Genomic DNA, 16310 nt, shown 5'->3' on the forward strand with positions numbered 1-16310 from the left:
GTGGTGAAGAAAGCTGTCAAATGGTAGATCTTCGGGGGTAGAGCTCGCGCGTTCGTGGCTTGGCTGATTAGATAACCCATTCGGACATTTGGCGCGCTCACCACTCTGGTAGACTTGCTGATTTTCAAACTTCAGATCCACCGAGGTTTGAGTTTATGCATCAAGATGAGTGCGACAGTCGCACCTCTCCCAGCGCTTCCTAGCAAATCCACACCTCTCAAACTATCTTCGTCTATCGCCAACCTCGCCGTTGCCTCCTCGTCCACAGTACCGAAGCAGAGTCCTAAAATATCGACACCAGGAGCTGGGGGTGCTGACGATGATGGCCGAAAGACATATTTTCTGGAAGGTGAGCTCTTGGGTGCGCAAAGTAAGTAATCTGTAGGCATTGCTGCTAATGCATTCCGGACTATGCCAGCGGCCGAGCCGGTCGACGATTTTGACGAAGACGACCTGAACTATGAAGAGGTTCCTATAGAGGAGTTTGAAGAGCTGGAGGATGATGATGAGGAAGAGACGCTGGAAAGTGCTGTTAGAAACATTCATGAGCGGAGCTTCTTCGGAGGTTGGAGTTTATACTATTTCTGGTCGTTGATGTTTATGATGTGCTCAATTCGCGGGCTTTATATCCCGTATAGTTCCGGTGGAGCCGTCTTCCAAGGCCGAGGAACTCACTCCTACCCTTACCAAGCGCCCTGAGGTGATCGATGACTACATCAGAAACTATCTGTCCAGTAAGGGATTGGTGAAGAGCTTGGATGCATTCCAGGTAGGGGCGCTATGCAAACACACGAGCAACGCCATCTTTTTCTTTTTCCGCCCACTGAATGCTCCACATTTTAGAACGAATGGTACGAATACCAGCAAAAGGGCCGATTGAGCATCGAAGACATCACAATTGTACCAGATGTTTACCAACGCAACCAAGAACTTGCAGACGCATTGCAAAAACTCCGGGTAGACGTCGAAAACTACAAAGACATCGCTAGGTAACCCTCTTAATTTAGATTGCCCAAAATTAGCCGAATCCAACACAAAACATCTTACGCTAGCAAAGCCCGCTCGACCTACGACAAACTCCGCAAAGAGCGGGATTTCCACCGTATGCATCACAAGCGGGTCGTTCAGGAAAAAAATAAGTTGATTGCGGATATCAAGCGACTGAAGAAGCACTATGAGAGTTATGAACCAATGTTGAAAGCTCTGCAAGTCAAGTATGAGACTGCAATGAAGGAGAAGATGTTGACGAGATTAGAACGTGATCGGCTCGCTGGAAAGGTATAGTAGTGTCTCAATACTTTCCTCGAACCAGTTTCCACATTGACATAGTGTGTCTAGGTAGTACAGCTGGAAAATGCAGCTAGAAATATAGATAGAAGGGAACGTGATCGAGACCGCGAGTCACCAACCGGTATGGACATGTCATCCACTACCTCGGGTTGTTTGCTGGTTACAATTAACAATCTACACAGGTCAATCCAGCCGGTCAAGCGCCAATCCTAAACGTGAAGCGCAACCTAAAGAGGGCACGGCAACCACCACGAATAAACCTACCAAAAAGAACATCAATTCCCGCGAATCCACTCTCCCGCTCGAAGATCGACCAAATCCCTACGCCAACGTTGACCTTCCCGTTGCCAAATGCGACCGGTTGCGACAGATTCATGTTGTCAAGGGACATGACATGGCGATTAGCTCGTACGTATAATCCGAGTCTCGTACGGATTGGATTAGTATATTTACAGTTTCATTTTGACCCCTAGCGTGAAATTCCACCCTAAAAAGATGATCCTTGCAACAGTCTCTGACGACAGGACGTGGAAAATGTGGGCTTTTCCGTCCGGAGAATTGATTATGAGCGGTTCGGGGCATAAGGATTGGGTGGCCGAATGTGACTTCCATCCGAGGTACAGAGCAGAGATTACTTCTATAAGTTGGATAGCTTCTTAACGTGCACCCACATTGTTCGCAGGGGAGCGCATCTGGCAACAGCTTCAGGAGACGGCACAATCAAGATTTGGGATTTCGGTAAAGGGTCGGTCACATCAACTCTGAGTGATCACACTCAAGCGGTATGGTCATGCGCATTTCACGATACGGGCGACTTTTTGGCGAGTAGCTCTATGGATCATACAGCAAAGCTGTGGGATATGCACACGTGAGTGCTTTTTCTATTTAGATGGAGATCGGCATGTCTGCATGGTAAACTGCGTTGATTCACAATGTTCTGTGTGTATCTCTATATAGAGGTCGCTGCCGACAAACTTTCAGAGGCCATGCGGATTCTGTCAACCAAGTCGGATTCGTACCTTACACCAACACCATTTTCACCTGCTCTGGAGATAAGACGATATCACTGTGGGATGCACGAACAGGACTATGTTCGCAGACGTTGTATGGGCACATGAATGCAATAAATTGCGTTTCTTTTTCAGTGAAGGTTGGTCGAATGATAGCATAATTCACACATTCAACATGATAACCAACATTTGATAACTAGGGAAACAAAGTTGCGTCCAGTGATGCAGACGGTGTTGTCAAATTTTGGGACATTCGGAACGTCTCCGAAGTAGCCAGCCTTGACGCCGGTCCACATCCGGCGAATCGCGTATCGTTTGACCCAAGTGGAACAGTTCTCGCTGTAGCTGGAAATGATGGCATTTGTCGATTATTTAATGTCAAGGACTTGGGTGCGCATGCGGCTTCCTCGAAGAGAGAAGTCCAAGCACACGACGATGGCTGTCAGGCAGCAGTGTTTGATCGAGCGGCTGAATTTTTGGTGACGGCTGGTGGTGGTAAGTTTCCTTGCCGTACAGGATCGTAATAGCCGAGATGTTGAAAGTTTATTTCTATTTTCTAGATGGGACATACCGAATCTTTCAATGAATTGAACTGGAGCTGCAGAGACCTTTTATTTATCTTTGTTTCGTAATATACAAGAATCTTTGGCGATTGCGTTGTTTTCTGTGGCCTCACCTACGTTCTCTGTATCCCCATGAGAATGCCCCATCACCTCACTAATTGAGACAGTAGAATACAGATAATCTATTGATCTCTAATGCCAATAAGAGTTACTTGACACAACGGGCGCTGCATATAACAGTTCGTCAAATTGACCATTGTTTGTTTGTTGGGGTTTCGTAATATAGTTTATACCGAGGCTCTATTGTGCAGGCCCAATTTGTGATTGATCTTGAAGGGAGTGTGCTGAGTCACCTCTGTCAGCCTTGGTCTTTTCCAATTCAACCTGCACAAGCTCCTCCATTGGGACGTCCTCCACACTCTCCTGTCTCTCAATCTCGTGTAGGACTTTCTTCTGTTCTTCAATCTGCTGACCATTCAAGTCCTCCGCAGCCGCCAATGCCAAGCATTGTCCGATCGTCCCCCTGTACTTTAAATGGCCCTCCACAATCGAGCTTACGTCAATATCTTCCACGCCCCGGACTTTAACAGGTGAGAGACCGGGTACCATGTATTTGATGTTCGTTGTGCGATAGAGAAAGGCGAGGAGCCAGTCATTTGTAGAGTAGCCGTTTACGATACGTCCTGAGACCACTCGTCGAATGGACCGCCAATAATCTCTGGATCCTGGCGCCGGAAGTCCGAACATGTAGGCATGCTCCACTATGCCATACGCGTTGCGGCGAGAGAGTTCGACAAGGCAATAAAAGATGGTACGGGCCCCCAGGGAATATCCTATCTAATATACGTGATATTTGAGTGACATCATGTCCAGAACAACCGGAGGTATTTCAATAACCATACCAAAGTAACGGGCCGCTCTCCTTGGACCTTCTCAATTAAAACATCGGCCAATACTGCCCCAGTTTTCTTGGCTAAATCCATAGCATTTGACCATGGATTATCAATCAGTTTCCCGACCTGCAAGAGGCTGAGCGGCCACAGTGCGGACATGAGGGAAGCCAGAACGGTTCGCTTAAGGATTTCGCTTTTAACATAGCCTATGGCCTGGGACTTGATCATCGCTGTCATTGCGCGACCAAGTTCCAAAAGAGATTGAACTTCCTGAAAAAGGAGGTCACAAGAGTCACCCCGAGGGAAATTTCCACAATATATGGCCACAAACCCATTGAAGAGCCTCGACATCTCCAGAACCATCAACAATCGTCCAGGGTTCTCCCACGTCGTCCGCTGAGTTGAGCCAGCCAGTGACAGCAATTGTAACGTGGAGCCGGCTGTTCACTTTTAACGGTTTGAAATCGAAATCAGTGACTTCTCGAGTTCGTTTCGCCACCATTTTGCCCGACATATCTATATTTCTGTAGTGGTCAGTAGATTCACAATGCACTGGCTGAAAGAATACTTACGTCCTCCGTAAGCCCCAAACAGGGAGCCAATGACCATGCCACTGCTCGCCAAACCTCCGATCATCATCCCCGCTGCAGTACCGCTCAGCCCAACGGCGCCTAACACCGAAGCGAGTCCTGCTCCAACAAGCGGAGCAGCCAATCCACCAGTAACCCCAATCGCCACACCGCCCGCCAAGGTTGCTAACCCAATTTTCCAATTCCGGGATATCCTTCCCGTCTCTTCCCGCTTTGCTGCTGCTTCCTTGGTAGCCTTTATGGCTTGATCGGGGTGTTTGAGAGCTTGTTCCACGGATTCCTCATAGTCGGATGGAAACTGAAGGTGCAGCGAGTCTGAAAGACGACGGAGGAGCACGCGAGTTCGCGCATCGTATCGCTTAACGGTGGTTAATATGAGGAGGAGGAATGTGCGGAGTAGCGAGGCACGAGATGTTGGTGGAAGCTTTTTCAAAGGACTTTGTGCATCGCGTACGGTAAATTTAGACAGGATCTCTTCCATAGAAGTGGGGTGCTCTATCAATCGACGATGATCAGCGGGACTACCAATTTCTTGTAAAGCACAGAAGCAGACCTTTTTTATCCTTCTCTACAATCCCCAGCCACACCACCTCCAATAATCCCTTTGCCCATAGATCAAAGCTATTTATTGCAATCTTCTCATCTTCTGTTAATTGTCGCTTCACTGAAGAGTTCTCGCCTTCCTCCAATGCTTCGACGAGCTCGATCCTCATCTGACTAATGCAACTGACGCAGACATTGTAGAATGCTTGTGCTTGAGGTCCTGGCAGCGCATTTGACATTTTCTTTGTTATCGGGTTTATCTTTTGTAAATTCAAGATACCTGCCTACTAAAAGCACCAGATGTTCGCGAGTCCGATCCCTGCGCCACGCTGATGTCATGCGCAGTCATCCTTAAACTCAGTGTTCCATCTACTGGGCAACTATCCATCTTAACGGACAGCTAGAGCAAACGTGAAGAGCAATCGCATGTGCTAAGAAGGATGGCCAGCACAAAGAAGCTGCTCGTAACGGACGAAGGGGCGGATTCCCAGCAGCTTCACTCTCCCATTTTACACGAACCTCAGACATTTTATGGACAAACAAAGAGGGATGTTTCAAGGGAAGTGACTGAACAGACAGCGTCTGGTCAAATGGAACACAAAGCTTCAGCAGCGGCTGCAGGTGCGAAGATGGACAGTGGAATTGGCAAACTCCCTGTTAAAGTAGAACAATTCTATTCTCATTATCAGGTTCGAAGAAACATTCTATCGCACCAGAGTCGAAAGGAGGGTATTTTGGGGTTATTCCTGGCGAATGAAATGTTGAAGAAATTCTCGTCTTTTGAATTGTATCATCACCTTATTTGTCTATCGATCATTTCGCTACATAACTACAGTGACAATTTCTACACTGCGAACCTTCCTAATCTACTACCTCACACTATGACTGCATAGAAACAGCGGTCTTTGATCGATTATGCTCAACCACGTCCACCTTTCTGCTTCCTTTGCGACTCTTCCTTCGTTTCTGTGGTTTCAGAATGGTTGCCGCTAAGGAGTCCTCTGCCGAAAAGGATGGCATAACAAATTCCACATCCTTGTCGTCAGATTTTTCTGGTGGCACCAGTGTGATGAATGAACTTTGTGGTCTTTCAGTGTCATGGCCGTAGCAGGCTGGATGAAGGGCATGTAACCATCGCCCAACAATCTTGTCGTTTTCCTGACGAGCTGCTTCTTGTCGGGCTCTCAGGCGTGCCAGGAGAATCTACGTTGAGAGATTGCACTGTTAGTCTCGCCCGATCTAAATTGCGACAAGAAAAGCTTACGTCAAGCCAATCCATGTGCGGACCGGTCATCTCTGCTGGTAACATTCGTAATTGTATCATCATACTACGAAGAGAATGCTTTGTATCTACGCCGAAAATTGCGAGACTTCTCATAGCAGATTTTCTAAGTGCATGCTTTAGAAATCTGGCCGTTGCTTCATCTGAGCCAAGCTTACCGAACGTCCTCAATCGGATCCACCAATCTCGCGATCAAAGCCTGAATCAAATACGGATTATATACGCCGTATTTGACCAAGTTTGAGCACATACGAGATCGGAGCTGCCAGTCGCGGTCATTGAAACTCTCTAGTTGGGGTAGGATGAAGTCTTGCACAGGGTTGCGAAAGTCGTCTTGAAATGTTTGGTAGAGATAGAGTAGGGAATCAGAAGCTTCGCATTTTTCGGACCAATATCCTGTTTTGAGAACTTTGAAGAGAGCTCCCAGAATGTTCTGAAGCGTAACATCTTTATCCTGGACATTGCAAAGATACTTAGAATAGTCGTTATGCAATACGAGCGTACCATGTCATACACTTACGCCAAGACCAGGAAACCAAAACTTGTCCATAATGGCTTGAAGCTCTGGCACAATCTCTGACTCTTCCCAAACCTCGTTCGGTTTCTTTGGCGTTCTTCCGTGCCGTTCGCGGTGCTTCTCGGCCGGGGCAGGCTGCTGATGTGGAACTGGCGACCGTCTTTTATTCTCAGACGCCAAACCGGATTTGGGCGTTTGAGTTAGCACATTTTGCAGAGGCTGTTTCTTCTTTCTGGTGACAGATTTTGGACTATCTTGTACTTCAGGAAGCTTTTGAGCATTGCCCCGCTTTTGACTGGGCTTCCCTCCAATGATGTGAATCGGAATCGGTTTCGAAGCCCCGAAATTGGTTTCGGTCACTCCTACTTTACCAGGAGTTATCTGTATGATCTGGCCTATGGCAACGCTCCCCGATCTGAGAATCTTTTTGGGGGTTGCAGCGGCAAGGGCTCGTTCAAAGAGCTCCTGCGCTCGCTGCGCAGCAGCTTGCTCTACAGCTGCCTCCATCTTTGCTTGGTTTGCAGCTTCCGCGGCTTCTATGGCGCTTTTCCGTGCTGCCTCTGCCGCTGCTGTTTTGGCTCGACCAAGAGCTTCTGCTTTAGCTGCCTCTTCAGTGTGTAGGGCCCTTATCCTCCAGGCTGCAGCTGCTTCCAGTGCCTCTTGCCGAATTCGCGCTGCCTCCGGGGATTCACTCTCTTCAACTCTGGTGCGCCCGGCATGAACAGATTTGGCCGTTGGATCTGGCTCGATCTCCACTGGCATTGTGGTGTCATCAACCGATCCCCTCGCAGCTCTCTCAGCTGCAAGCTGCGCCCGACGTCGTTCTATAATGGCTCTAGCCTTGGACACCATCTCCTTGTCCTTTTCTCGGCGCTCTTGCTCCTGCACAAGTCGCTTTTGTTCAAGAGCTGGTTTTGTTTGTCCTGCCATGACGGAGTTCGGGAGAACGCCTAGGCGCTCCATGCGGTTCCGGATATTGATTTGTCGAGATGGAGCTTCAGGCGTCTGTTGGCGTGGGGGTGGTGCTAAGGTGGACTTGCGCCCCTTGCGGGATAATGCTCTCGGGGAATGCCGAGTGCGAGGAGAGGGCGTTACCCGCTCTCCTGTACGAAGTTCTAATACTCTTCCTATAAAATATGTCAACCACACGAAATCATTCCGACAAAGTGTCTGAATTATGGTGCATCACCTTTTCGACGACCTAGTCCTGGTCCCTTGCCATCAGGATAATTTGGACCGAGCTGTGAAGGCGGCTCCAGTCCAGCTTCCCATATAGCTCCCCCTGTTCGCTGCAAGCAAAGCATTAAAGTAACCGCTCCGGAATAGCAATCTTCTGATACCTTATCTACCTTGACTCCATCTTCACCCCCAACCACGGAAACACGTCGCTGCTCATCTGAGCGGGCCACTGAAAAACGCCGTGGCTCATCTGGCCTAACGACTGAACGTCGTGGTTCATCAGACTTTACAACTGAACGTCGTGGTTCGTCATGTTTGATTGCTTTTGGCCTCTGCGTAGAATGTTTGAGGTCTGCAAAGGCAGAACAGTAGACCATTTGCATGCAGCTTACCGTGAGCATACCACCTCCTTCAACCTCTTGAACAAGTTCTCCTGGCTGGTGCAAGCTTTGTTCCCCTCCGTCTACCTGATGTGATGCTTATCGTTATAACGTTGCACACTTGCGCTATCAAGCCATCTCCTCACCTCCATTTCTCCTTCCTCATCCTCGTCGTCCCAAAGTCCCTTTCCCCGTCCTGGAAAATCTGCCGTGCTAACTCTTCGCCCACCCAAGCTGCCCCTCCGCATTGATAAACGTCTTTTATACCGGAATTTTCCAGCTATACACTCAATGGATTGGAGGCTCGATGATGTGGGAGCGGACACGGATAGGCGATGTGCGGTGATGGCTTGGGGAAAAGCCACGATTTCGGTAGACAAATCGACATCTTCTTCCGTTAAGGTATCCATGGGAAGTGTTGAGGGGGGGAAGAAGCTTACGGGGCTGAAATCTCGATGACCCGATGGGTCGTTGAGGGTTATCAATTCGTAGGAGTGACTAGATCTGCTGTATGAGCGGGTCACGGTAACGGCGGGTTTCTCCTTTATGACAATAAATGTTATATTGCGCCAAGGCAAAATTCGAGTATCCAATGGATTATACCTCGATCCTCTTCTCTTCCCTCCTCTTTTCCAATTCCTCTAGGGCAAGACTTGTTGGATCTGGTCCGTCATTTTTCAAACTTTACGGCAGTCTTAGTCTGCAGATACTGCTACCAATTAACAAAACGGAACTTACTTCTCATCAACATGCCATCTCACAGCCCCATCTCCTCCATTCGCTCGATACAATTCCCAGAAATCTAGACTGGAATCAAACATCGTTGGATCTTCCACGGGATCATCCGGCCAGTTTCCGTGGTCAAGCAGAACGCAAAGGTAAGGTACTGGTAGATAATCTTGTACCCGAACAACGACAATTTGCTCGGGGAGAGAAATGAGAAGATCCCCCCGTTGATTTGCAAATGTAAGAGTGGTGATAGGTTCGGCAAATTGAAGCTCACTGAAATTTAGGGATTCTATCAATTATGGTCAACACCTGTCGAAGCATGATCAATATGCAACTTGCCGTATGAGGGCATTGTCAACTGCATCCCAAATTTTAACGACCCCATCCGTGCTTGCCGACGCAAAGATTCTGATGGCCTCACACGAGGCAATTTTCGTGACGTCGTTAGTGTGATCATCATCGATTGGATGCGGCTTCTTTATGCCTTTAAGAAATACTCATGAGTATGCAACGTATGGTCAATTCGTAGCCCCTTGACTTGCCTATTTGCTTTCCATCACATTCAAGACAAAATATCCGTCCACCCACAGCACATGCCATTACCTCCTTTCGCGAATTCCAAGCCATTTGCTTCACGGGACCGCTAGGAATGGAAATGGCTGCGATTGAATTCAGCGTTACCACGAGTGGGCTGTCTGAAAAATATTCTGTAAGCGATTCCGGGGTTGAATTTGTAAGGATTGAGAGCGGGGTATCGGCAGGAACGCTGATTGACCAGATTCTGATGATGCTGTCTGATAGAGACAAATGTTAGCTGTACTGCATCGAGAAAGTGGGAAAGTAAGATACCTACCTTTTCCGCTGGTGAAGAGCTTTCTTTTTTCCACGTCATACAAGATTGCAGTGATTTCTGCTGCATGTGCCTACAAGACCATGGAGGTGAGCAATGTACGTACCACGAAACTCATTCAAGTAACTTACCTGCGCTACAATACTCTGTTTACCTTCCTGTCGTATATCAACCACCACAATCTGTCCGGTATCCGTCCCACCTAGCAGTGCGTAGACAGTGGGAGGTAGAGCAGCTCCTGAGTAGTATGGGACAGGAGGCCAAGGTGAAAGGGCCGCCATGCACATTATTCGTGTCTTGTTGGCTACCACTGGCTTGTAAGCTGGAGAAAAATGAGACAGGATACTGAGGAAAACTTACAGGCGACCTTCCATTCCCCAATAATCGCACAGGGGTTCGTATTGGTACCGTACACGGCAATGGTGCCGTTTTCGGATAACAGCCAGGCACGATCTGCCGAAATGTATTGAAATGGCAGATATTTATAAGTGGCTAGATCAATATCGCTTAAGGAAGAAAACATCCCTTACTTTGTGTGACATCATACACTGCATCCAAAGTTGCTATATCGCTCATCACCGGGAACCCCATTGCCAAGACTGCGCCAGTGACGGGTGACAAGAGTCGCAAGGAACCGTCTTCTGCGATGGATAGGATACGAGCCGGGAGGGAAGGATGCTCGCTGCGGTGAAGTTGCGTTGCCTGAGATCTGACGTAGAAGTCAGAAAGTGAAGAAGGATTGACAGAGGAGGGCGTGATTTACCGGATGTATGCAAACGTCGTATAAAAGCGGTTCAGATTCCATAGGCATATCCGATCCTTGGCATAGTGAAGAAAAGTCTCCTTATCCTGCTTGATCCACTGAATTCCCAGACATTCAGATGGGGTTTGCAAGCTTTTATCGTAAAATAAATAAACAAAATACTGTACATGCTTTCAATTAAAAGAGACATACCAGTAGGTGCAAACACCAACGTCAGCATTCCACATCCTGATCGTTCCATCTAAGGAGCACGACAAGAAAAAAGGTGTAGCCGCCAAAGCTTCTAAACTCCGTCCATTTCTTGCAGGAGGCGGGGGAATGATGGCTAACCCCGTCACAGCGTGTGAATGATCGTGGAGTTCATGAATAAGATTGTTTTGTCTATTCCATACTTTAACTAAAACATATATGGTAGTGTTAATTGTGGGAAGTGAACAGAGAACCCTTAAATTCATACTAGTAGAATCTCGCGAAGCCGTGATCAGAGTTCCGAGAGGTTCATAAAGAGCCATGGCGGTGATCGACAGTTCATGCATATCCCGGAGCACATCCAATCTTTCGCCAGATTCATAGTCGTATATCTATTTTACTGAACATATCAGCGAAATGATTTCTGGTAAAGAATTCCAGTGATTCTCACATGGATCCTGTTCCCCAGTGCGGCATAAATTCTGTTCGAGGGTTTTTGATATATTGTGTGTGAGACCCAATCCTCAACACCGAGATCTTCAATAGCGAGGCGAGGAGTGTCGAAGCCGTAGGCCAGACGGCTGCTGTTCAATTAAATCACTATTTAGTTTACCACAAGAAGATGAAGGAGATGCACTCTGCGCAAGGATGACGTTTACCCATCCGCGATTCGCTTAAACTTCCAAATCTAAGAACGAATAGTACTTCGTAAGTACGCTTGGAATACTTCAGTCCCACTTAAAATGGCCTAGTACCCTTATATTACCGACGCCGCCTGCAATAAGCTCGTCTGTATCGTCGCAGAATTCAAGGCTGCGGAGTAGTTGATTAACCACCGTTTCTAAGCCAATCTGAAACGTTTTTGTTTACCTTAGGACAGGCTTCACGCTCGAAACAGCAGCAAGCTCTTCAAAATTCGTATCCAAAATCTATCTCCCCAGCAAATTAGTATATCTCATGCAGAAATTGCTCAATGAGTCCTACCTTTAACTCCAAATGCAAGGTGGCAATCACCACCACCTTCCACTTGGCCACGTACAGCCACCTACTCAGTCCTGCCACAGATGTTTTGGCCGTCCCCTTTTCCCCGCCATTTGCAATCTGAGCAATCCTCGTGCTACCCCGCCAGATATTTACATTATGACTATCCAAACTGGCGATGCGGTCGTTGTGGGGAGATGAGATGTAGATGGCAGATTTGACCGTAGGGCGATGGTGTGGGAGGACTCGTGCTGGCTGGAAACCATGAGGTATTGTTGTAGGTAGGACAGGGGTGGGATTGGAGGATGGGGAAGCAGAGCGAAAAGTACCGGATTTGACAAGCGATTGTGTGCCGGCTAGCCCAAATTGGCTACTTGACGGCGAGGATGAGAAATGAGGTGATCGAGCTACGATCGATGCTATTTGGCGCTTGATAGTCCGCCATGGTTGAATGAGGAGGCCGACGAGTTGGGTCTCGTCCAATATCTCATCAAGGCTTTGTGTGCTTTCGCCTGACGTGGCGAAAGCTTCCAAGGATGGGGGATCTGATGAGTGGGTGTTCGATGAGTCACCATCGTCGATGGAGGTTTCTCTCCCTCCTTCTCGGGAAGCTGTCAATGCAATTCTTCCTTTGAGGGCGACCATCCGTCGAAAAACCAGGTCGAACCTGCCAAGATCAGCAATAGTTTTTAGTACAGCTTAGTTCCGCGTATTGAACTCTCTGATTACGAAATACAAACTTCATCTGATCGGACTATTTTCTTTGAATAAACAACCGACACGTGCAGCTCTCCCGTAGATTCAAGCATCATTTAAGGATATTGCAGACCCAAGGACCCAAAGGGTATTCCAGGTTTTGGATTTGTTGAAATGACACCATAGTCATTTGAATTAGATACATTTCTAGACCTATTATCATCAATGAATGCTGATGCAGCGGGCAGCGGCTAAAACTATCCATGTCCTTTACTTTCCGACGTACCCCATCATGACGCCAGATGCCAAACCTACCACCATGCGCGAGCAGGCGGGCCCCATCATGCTGAATCGAATAAGGAGATCCGCAACCTTCAAAAAATCTGGCAGTCCGAAGTGTCTGGACACGCCTGCTGGAAATCACATGAGTCGCGCGCTTCTTTACCAGAGCTCGCGTTCACTACACACGCACTGAGATTAACGACTTGGTGATCCAGCTTGGAGACTCGGTGCAGGACACTCAAGGAGGCGGGGATCTCGAGATTGACGTGATCTGGAAAGTATCTGATATGGCGCGTGGAGGCGCTGGACGAGCTGCTGCTGAAAAGGTATGTTGAGCGTACGCAGAAGCGGGACTCTCAAGCTTGTCAACCAACATGAGACCTTCGACGCACCGACCTTCTGTTATTCACCTAATGTAGACTGCAAAGTCCCAGAAGAAATCACTGACCGTAGACGACAAGGAAAATCTGTCACAAAAGCAAAAGGAGAAGGCGGCCAAACGCAAAACCTCGCTTGTGTCAGATATCGCGCATGGGAAACGGAAGAGGGTACCAGCTGTAACTATTGAAAACGTCGTGGGTAGTGTTATCAAACGTATGTTTCGGAGTTGCTTCGATATTATGGCCGATTTTGACCAGTTTTTTGGACAGCGCCGAAAAGGGTACCGAAGAAAACCGCGGCGGGAGCCAAGGCACAGCCAGAGGAGGATGACAGCGATCTGAACAATGATGAGCTCGTTGGAGTACCGATTCATTCGCGCATTATATCGAATGATTCAGAGGATGATTTGACTGCCAGTGGTAATTCTTCTTGTTGGAGACAAAGCGCAATGCAAAAGGAGACATACCAAGCAATACCTTTGATACAGCTCCTCCGCCAAAGAAGACAAAAAGTGGGACTGCACGAACGAATGATGAGCCATCCGATGTACCGTCTGCAATTAGCGTAGATATACCACGCAAAAGCAATGCTAGATCAAGCCAAGATAATCATAAATCAGACGCCTTGGGAAACAAGAATCAGCTGCCGCGTGAAAACCGCAAAACGCCGGTCGTAAGACAACCTCCAGTGCGAAAGTCGAAGGCGAAAAAGACAGTGAACAGAGAAAGCAGATCCTCCGTTGCCGCCCAGGCGGCCGATAATAATACTGAGACAAAATCCGATGCAGCACGTCGCTCTTCTGTCGAAGAGTCAGACGCGGATATGGATATAAATATTAGGCCAGAGGAAGCAGTAAGCAGTGATGATGGAGAACGAGTTATCGTAAAGGGGGCCGACGTGCGGCGAGCGAATGAAAATCGGAATAATGGACCAAAGCAGCGGGAATACATGAAACCGGTGGTTGTAGAGAAGAAGGTTGACATACCCGAGACGAATGACTATGAAACGGTTGGTACATAAGTGTGCTTGGGACATGCTGTATCCGTGATGCTTGGCCAACCGGTGCCTTAATCTTAGCTCAAAGCTGCATTCCAAGAATTGCAAGACCGATACGAGGCATTGAAAAATACGGGAGTAAAGGAGGCAGAGGAACGGTTTGAGCAGTACAAAAAGACCGCAGAGGCGCGTTTGAAAGGTATCCGATACTGTGCAAGAAATTAAGCCAAGCATTGTCGTAATCTGCCTCCTTTCAAACTCCAGCCTGTGAGGACTACAATGAAAGGCTCAAGCGGGACGTTGAACGCCTTCGAGAAGAGTCACAGGCCAATACACGCGTGCAGAAAGATCTGAAGAAGCAGTTGAAGACTGCTTTGGCAGATGCAGCAGAAGCGCAGGAGGCATTGGCGCGAAAGGAGGCTGAGGATACCGCTACTAAAAAAGCCCAACAAACAAAGCAGCAAAAGGAAGCTGATGCGGCAGCAGCAGGAAATGCAAGTAGAGAGGAGGTAGATGAGCTTCAGCGTGAGGTACATGAGCTACAGCAGAAGGAGAAGACCCTGTTGGAGCAAGTGGATAGTTTGAAAAAGAACGGTATGGAGGATGTAGTTCGACCAAGCGTGCACTGTTGCAAGACGAATGAACCTTTATTCTTGCGCGTTTTAGCTACGTTGCTCAAATCCGAGCTGCAGACCGCTAAACAGAATATCACTAAATTGGACCAAGAAGCAAAATCCCAAGGCTCTCAGATTCAGCGTCTGCAACAACACGACCGTTACCTCATTACCGTGGAGCGAATGGTACGGATATACGAGGAACTGACGGGTGTGACCATTCAATCCGTTGAAGATGTCAAGAGGACGGTTGAAAATGAGACCGGAGAGAACATGAAAGAGCAGGTTGTCGTCTACAAATGTCGGCAAAAGGGGCGAGGTGGAGGTGAGTCGCATACTGTCTTTAACGTCGCAGGATTTGTGTTGACCAGAATCTATCAGTGTTGGATTACAATCTAATGACACCATCCGATGCACCTTCCTCCTCCTCGAATAGCAGCAATGTAATGTACACCTACCAGCCCATCCTCCGCAATCAGCACAGCAGCGCTGCAGATGTACCAGACTGGCTCCAAACTCCGATTGAATTTGAAAAGGACATGTGTAGCATGTTCTTTTGGAGGGTTTGTGACTATTTGCAAGGACAGTAGGTCCGTGGGGTGTGATGCCCTGCTTTTTCAACAGCAGAGAACAAGATCTTTGCTCGCGCGCTTTGTAAAGTGTAGTTTTGGCTAGTAATGCCATTTGGTTATACGTATTATAGTAATCTAACTGTGTAATAGAATGCACTACGGCTTTTCGACGCCAACTCTTTGCAAGAGGCCGTTTCTCTCATTCCTTTTTCTTTCCCACCTCCATAATCCCATCCTCATCACCATACAATAATCTCTGAGGCAACTGGCGAAACTCTACGCCTCCCTTCCCGTCAAAGTCCGCTACCCACGTCACATCAAACCTCTTTTTATTCCATTTGGGTACCTTGTCATTGGGTACACCCAATGCCTTGACGAGATCGGGGAGCTGTTGATGGGCCCAGGAAATAAGTACTGTTTTATCCTTGTACACTCCGGAGCGAAGGAGTTGTACGAGGGAGGGGAGGTTAGATTTCGTGTAGAGGTGGAAGGGCACTTTATGGGGCTCCAATGCTTTGACGAGTCTAAAAGCAAAAATGTCACACACCTCGTCAACTCCTTTAATAAAAGAACGAAACACTCACGGCTCCACCGTCTCCTTTGGCCTCAAACTCAATCCCCACCCGCCAACCTCATCCACATTCTGCGCAACCACCGCCCCCCAAGGCCTCCGTTCCAGCAATTGGAGAATCTCTTCTCTATGCAAGAAATACGCAACGAGAGCTTGAGCGCGTTCGTATCCTTTTGGTGATAGAATGTGTGTATCGACGTATTCGGACTTTTGGAGGGCTGTGGGTTGGTTACCGGATGACCACGGGAGTTTTTCGGCGTGCCGGATGAGAAGGACGGTTATTGGGTGAGGGATTGGTGGGGCGGACATTGTGGGTGCCAGTGGTGATAGATGGGAGGTGAAGAAAGGTCGTCGGGAGAAAAGCGTTTTGCTGAATGACATGAAGTGAGGCTTGGGCCTCGGACGGTTTGCACGTGTGTTATGCAACTGCTTGGCCTTT

The 16310-nt window shown here is 48.1% G+C and overlaps 6 protein-coding genes across 7 annotated transcripts; 3 read left to right on the plus strand and 3 right to left on the minus strand.

The window, feature by feature from the left end:
* Positions 1-126: 126 nt before the first annotated feature.
* SPPG_05237 (uncharacterized protein) lies at positions 127-3080 on the plus strand. Its single transcript, XM_016753461.1, has 12 exons — positions 127-349; positions 419-565; positions 639-769; positions 844-989; positions 1053-1278; positions 1339-1411; positions 1473-1698; positions 1764-1907; positions 1973-2158; positions 2248-2440; positions 2501-2795; positions 2861-3080. Exons 1-12 carry the CDS (start codon positions 166-168, stop codon positions 2884-2886), a joined length of 1977 nt encoding a protein of 658 aa, XP_016607904.1. The 5' UTR covers positions 127-165; the 3' UTR covers positions 2887-3080.
* SPPG_05238 (uncharacterized protein) lies at positions 2894-5161 on the minus strand. Its single transcript, XM_016753462.1, has 5 exons — positions 4900-5161; positions 4329-4841; positions 4088-4272; positions 3766-4026; positions 2894-3700 (listed from the first exon to the last, which is right to left on the minus strand). Exons 1-5 carry the CDS (start codon positions 5126-5128, stop codon positions 3164-3166), a joined length of 1725 nt encoding a protein of 574 aa, XP_016607905.1. The 5' UTR covers positions 5129-5161; the 3' UTR covers positions 2894-3163.
* Positions 5162-5271: 110 nt separating this feature from the next.
* SPPG_05239 (uncharacterized protein) lies at positions 5272-5844 on the plus strand. Its single transcript, XM_016753463.1, has 2 exons — positions 5272-5510; positions 5579-5844. The coding sequence occupies exons 1-2, from the start codon at positions 5330-5332 to the stop codon at positions 5644-5646; spliced, it is 249 nt and encodes an 82-aa protein (XP_016607906.1). The 5' UTR covers positions 5272-5329; the 3' UTR covers positions 5647-5844.
* Positions 5845-6322: 478 nt separating this feature from the next.
* SPPG_05240 (uncharacterized protein) lies at positions 6323-12417 on the minus strand. The gene is made up of 22 exons (XM_016753464.1): positions 11763-12417; positions 11649-11707; positions 11534-11591; positions 11438-11466; positions 11230-11362; positions 11047-11170; positions 10782-10986; positions 10590-10721; positions 10357-10535; positions 10187-10279; positions 9958-10148; positions 9830-9899; positions 9519-9770; positions 9316-9460; positions 8986-9249; positions 8851-8929; positions 8394-8789; positions 8260-8334; positions 8038-8199; positions 7878-7977; positions 6692-7815; positions 6323-6625 (listed from the first exon to the last, which is right to left on the minus strand). The coding sequence occupies exons 1-22, from the start codon at positions 12402-12404 to the stop codon at positions 6326-6328; spliced, it is 4812 nt and encodes a 1603-aa protein (XP_016607907.1). The 5' UTR covers positions 12405-12417; the 3' UTR covers positions 6323-6325.
* Positions 12418-12747: 330 nt separating this feature from the next.
* On the plus strand, positions 12748-15476 carry SPPG_05241 (the record flags this gene model as incomplete). 2 transcript variants are annotated; one of them, XM_016753466.1, is made up of 9 exons in its annotated part: positions 12748-12851; positions 12904-13063; positions 13157-13331; positions 13388-13537; positions 13606-14126; positions 14196-14313; positions 14379-14708; positions 14781-15053; positions 15110-15476. In XM_016753466.1, the coding sequence occupies 9 exons, from the start codon at positions 12748-12750 to the stop codon at positions 15316-15318; spliced, it is 2040 nt and encodes a 679-aa protein (XP_016607909.1). In that variant the 3' UTR covers positions 15319-15476. The 2 variants fall into 2 exon arrangements, with proteins under 2 accessions (XP_016607909.1, XP_016607908.1); XM_016753465.1 differs by having other exon boundaries at positions 13157-13316.
* SPPG_05242 (uncharacterized protein) lies at positions 15390-16237 on the minus strand. Its single transcript, XM_016753467.1, has 2 exons — positions 15885-16237; positions 15390-15824 (listed from the first exon to the last, which is right to left on the minus strand). The coding sequence occupies exons 1-2, from the start codon at positions 16178-16180 to the stop codon at positions 15500-15502; spliced, it is 621 nt and encodes a 206-aa protein (XP_016607910.1). The 5' UTR covers positions 16181-16237; the 3' UTR covers positions 15390-15499.
* Positions 16238-16310: the final 73 nt, after the last annotated feature.

This window comes from Spizellomyces punctatus, assembly GCF_000182565.1.
Source record: "Spizellomyces punctatus DAOM BR117 chromosome Unknown supercont1.8, whole genome shotgun sequence".
In the NCBI taxonomy this organism is placed as follows: Eukaryota; Fungi; Chytridiomycota; class Chytridiomycetes; order Spizellomycetales; family Spizellomycetaceae; genus Spizellomyces; species Spizellomyces punctatus.

Excerpts from the sequence above, each read along its gene's own strand:
- SPPG_05240 (XM_016753464.1), bottom strand. The coding sequence starts at position 12,404 with ATGGTCGCCCTCAAAGGAAGAATTGCATTGACAGCTTCCCGAGAAGGA. Across the intron at positions 10,280-10,356 it reads AGTGTATGATGTCACACAAA|ATCGTGCCTGGCTGTTATCC; the intron begins GTAAGGGATGTT and ends ACATTTCGGCAG. Across the intron at positions 9,771-9,829 it reads GCTCTTCACCAGCGGAAAAG|ACAGCATCATCAGAATCTGG; the intron begins GTAGGTATCTTA and ends TGTCTCTATCAG.
- SPPG_05238 (XM_016753462.1), bottom strand. The coding sequence starts at position 5,128 with ATGTCAAATGCGCTGCCAGGACCTCAAGCACAAGCATTCTACAATGTC. Across the intron at positions 4,842-4,899 it reads TGTAGAGAAGGATAAAAAAG|AGCACCCCACTTCTATGGAA; the intron begins GTCTGCTTCTGT and ends GTCGATTGATAG. Across the intron at positions 4,027-4,087 it reads ATGTCGAGGCTCTTCAATGG|GAAGTTCAATCTCTTTTGGA; the intron begins GTTTGTGGCCAT and ends CTCCTTTTTCAG.
- SPPG_05239 (XM_016753463.1), top strand. The coding sequence starts at position 5,330 with ATGGCCAGCACAAAGAAGCTGCTCGTAACGGACGAAGGGGCGGATTCC. Across the intron at positions 5,511-5,578 it reads AGCTTCAGCAGCGGCTGCAG|GTTCGAAGAAACATTCTATC; the intron begins GTGCGAAGATGG and ends TCTCATTATCAG.
- SPPG_05242 (XM_016753467.1), bottom strand. The coding sequence starts at position 16,180 with ATGTCCGCCCCACCAATCCCTCACCCAATAACCGTCCTTCTCATCCGG. Across the intron at positions 15,825-15,884 it reads CCAAAGGAGACGGTGGAGCC|ACTCGTCAAAGCATTGGAGC; the intron begins GTGAGTGTTTCG and ends TTTTGCTTTTAG.
- SPPG_05237 (XM_016753461.1), top strand. The coding sequence starts at position 166 with ATGAGTGCGACAGTCGCACCTCTCCCAGCGCTTCCTAGCAAATCCACA. Across the intron at positions 566-638 it reads TGAGCGGAGCTTCTTCGGAG|TTCCGGTGGAGCCGTCTTCC; the intron begins GTTGGAGTTTAT and ends TATCCCGTATAG. Across the intron at positions 2,796-2,860 it reads TTTGGTGACGGCTGGTGGTG|ATGGGACATACCGAATCTTT; the intron begins GTAAGTTTCCTT and ends TCTATTTTCTAG.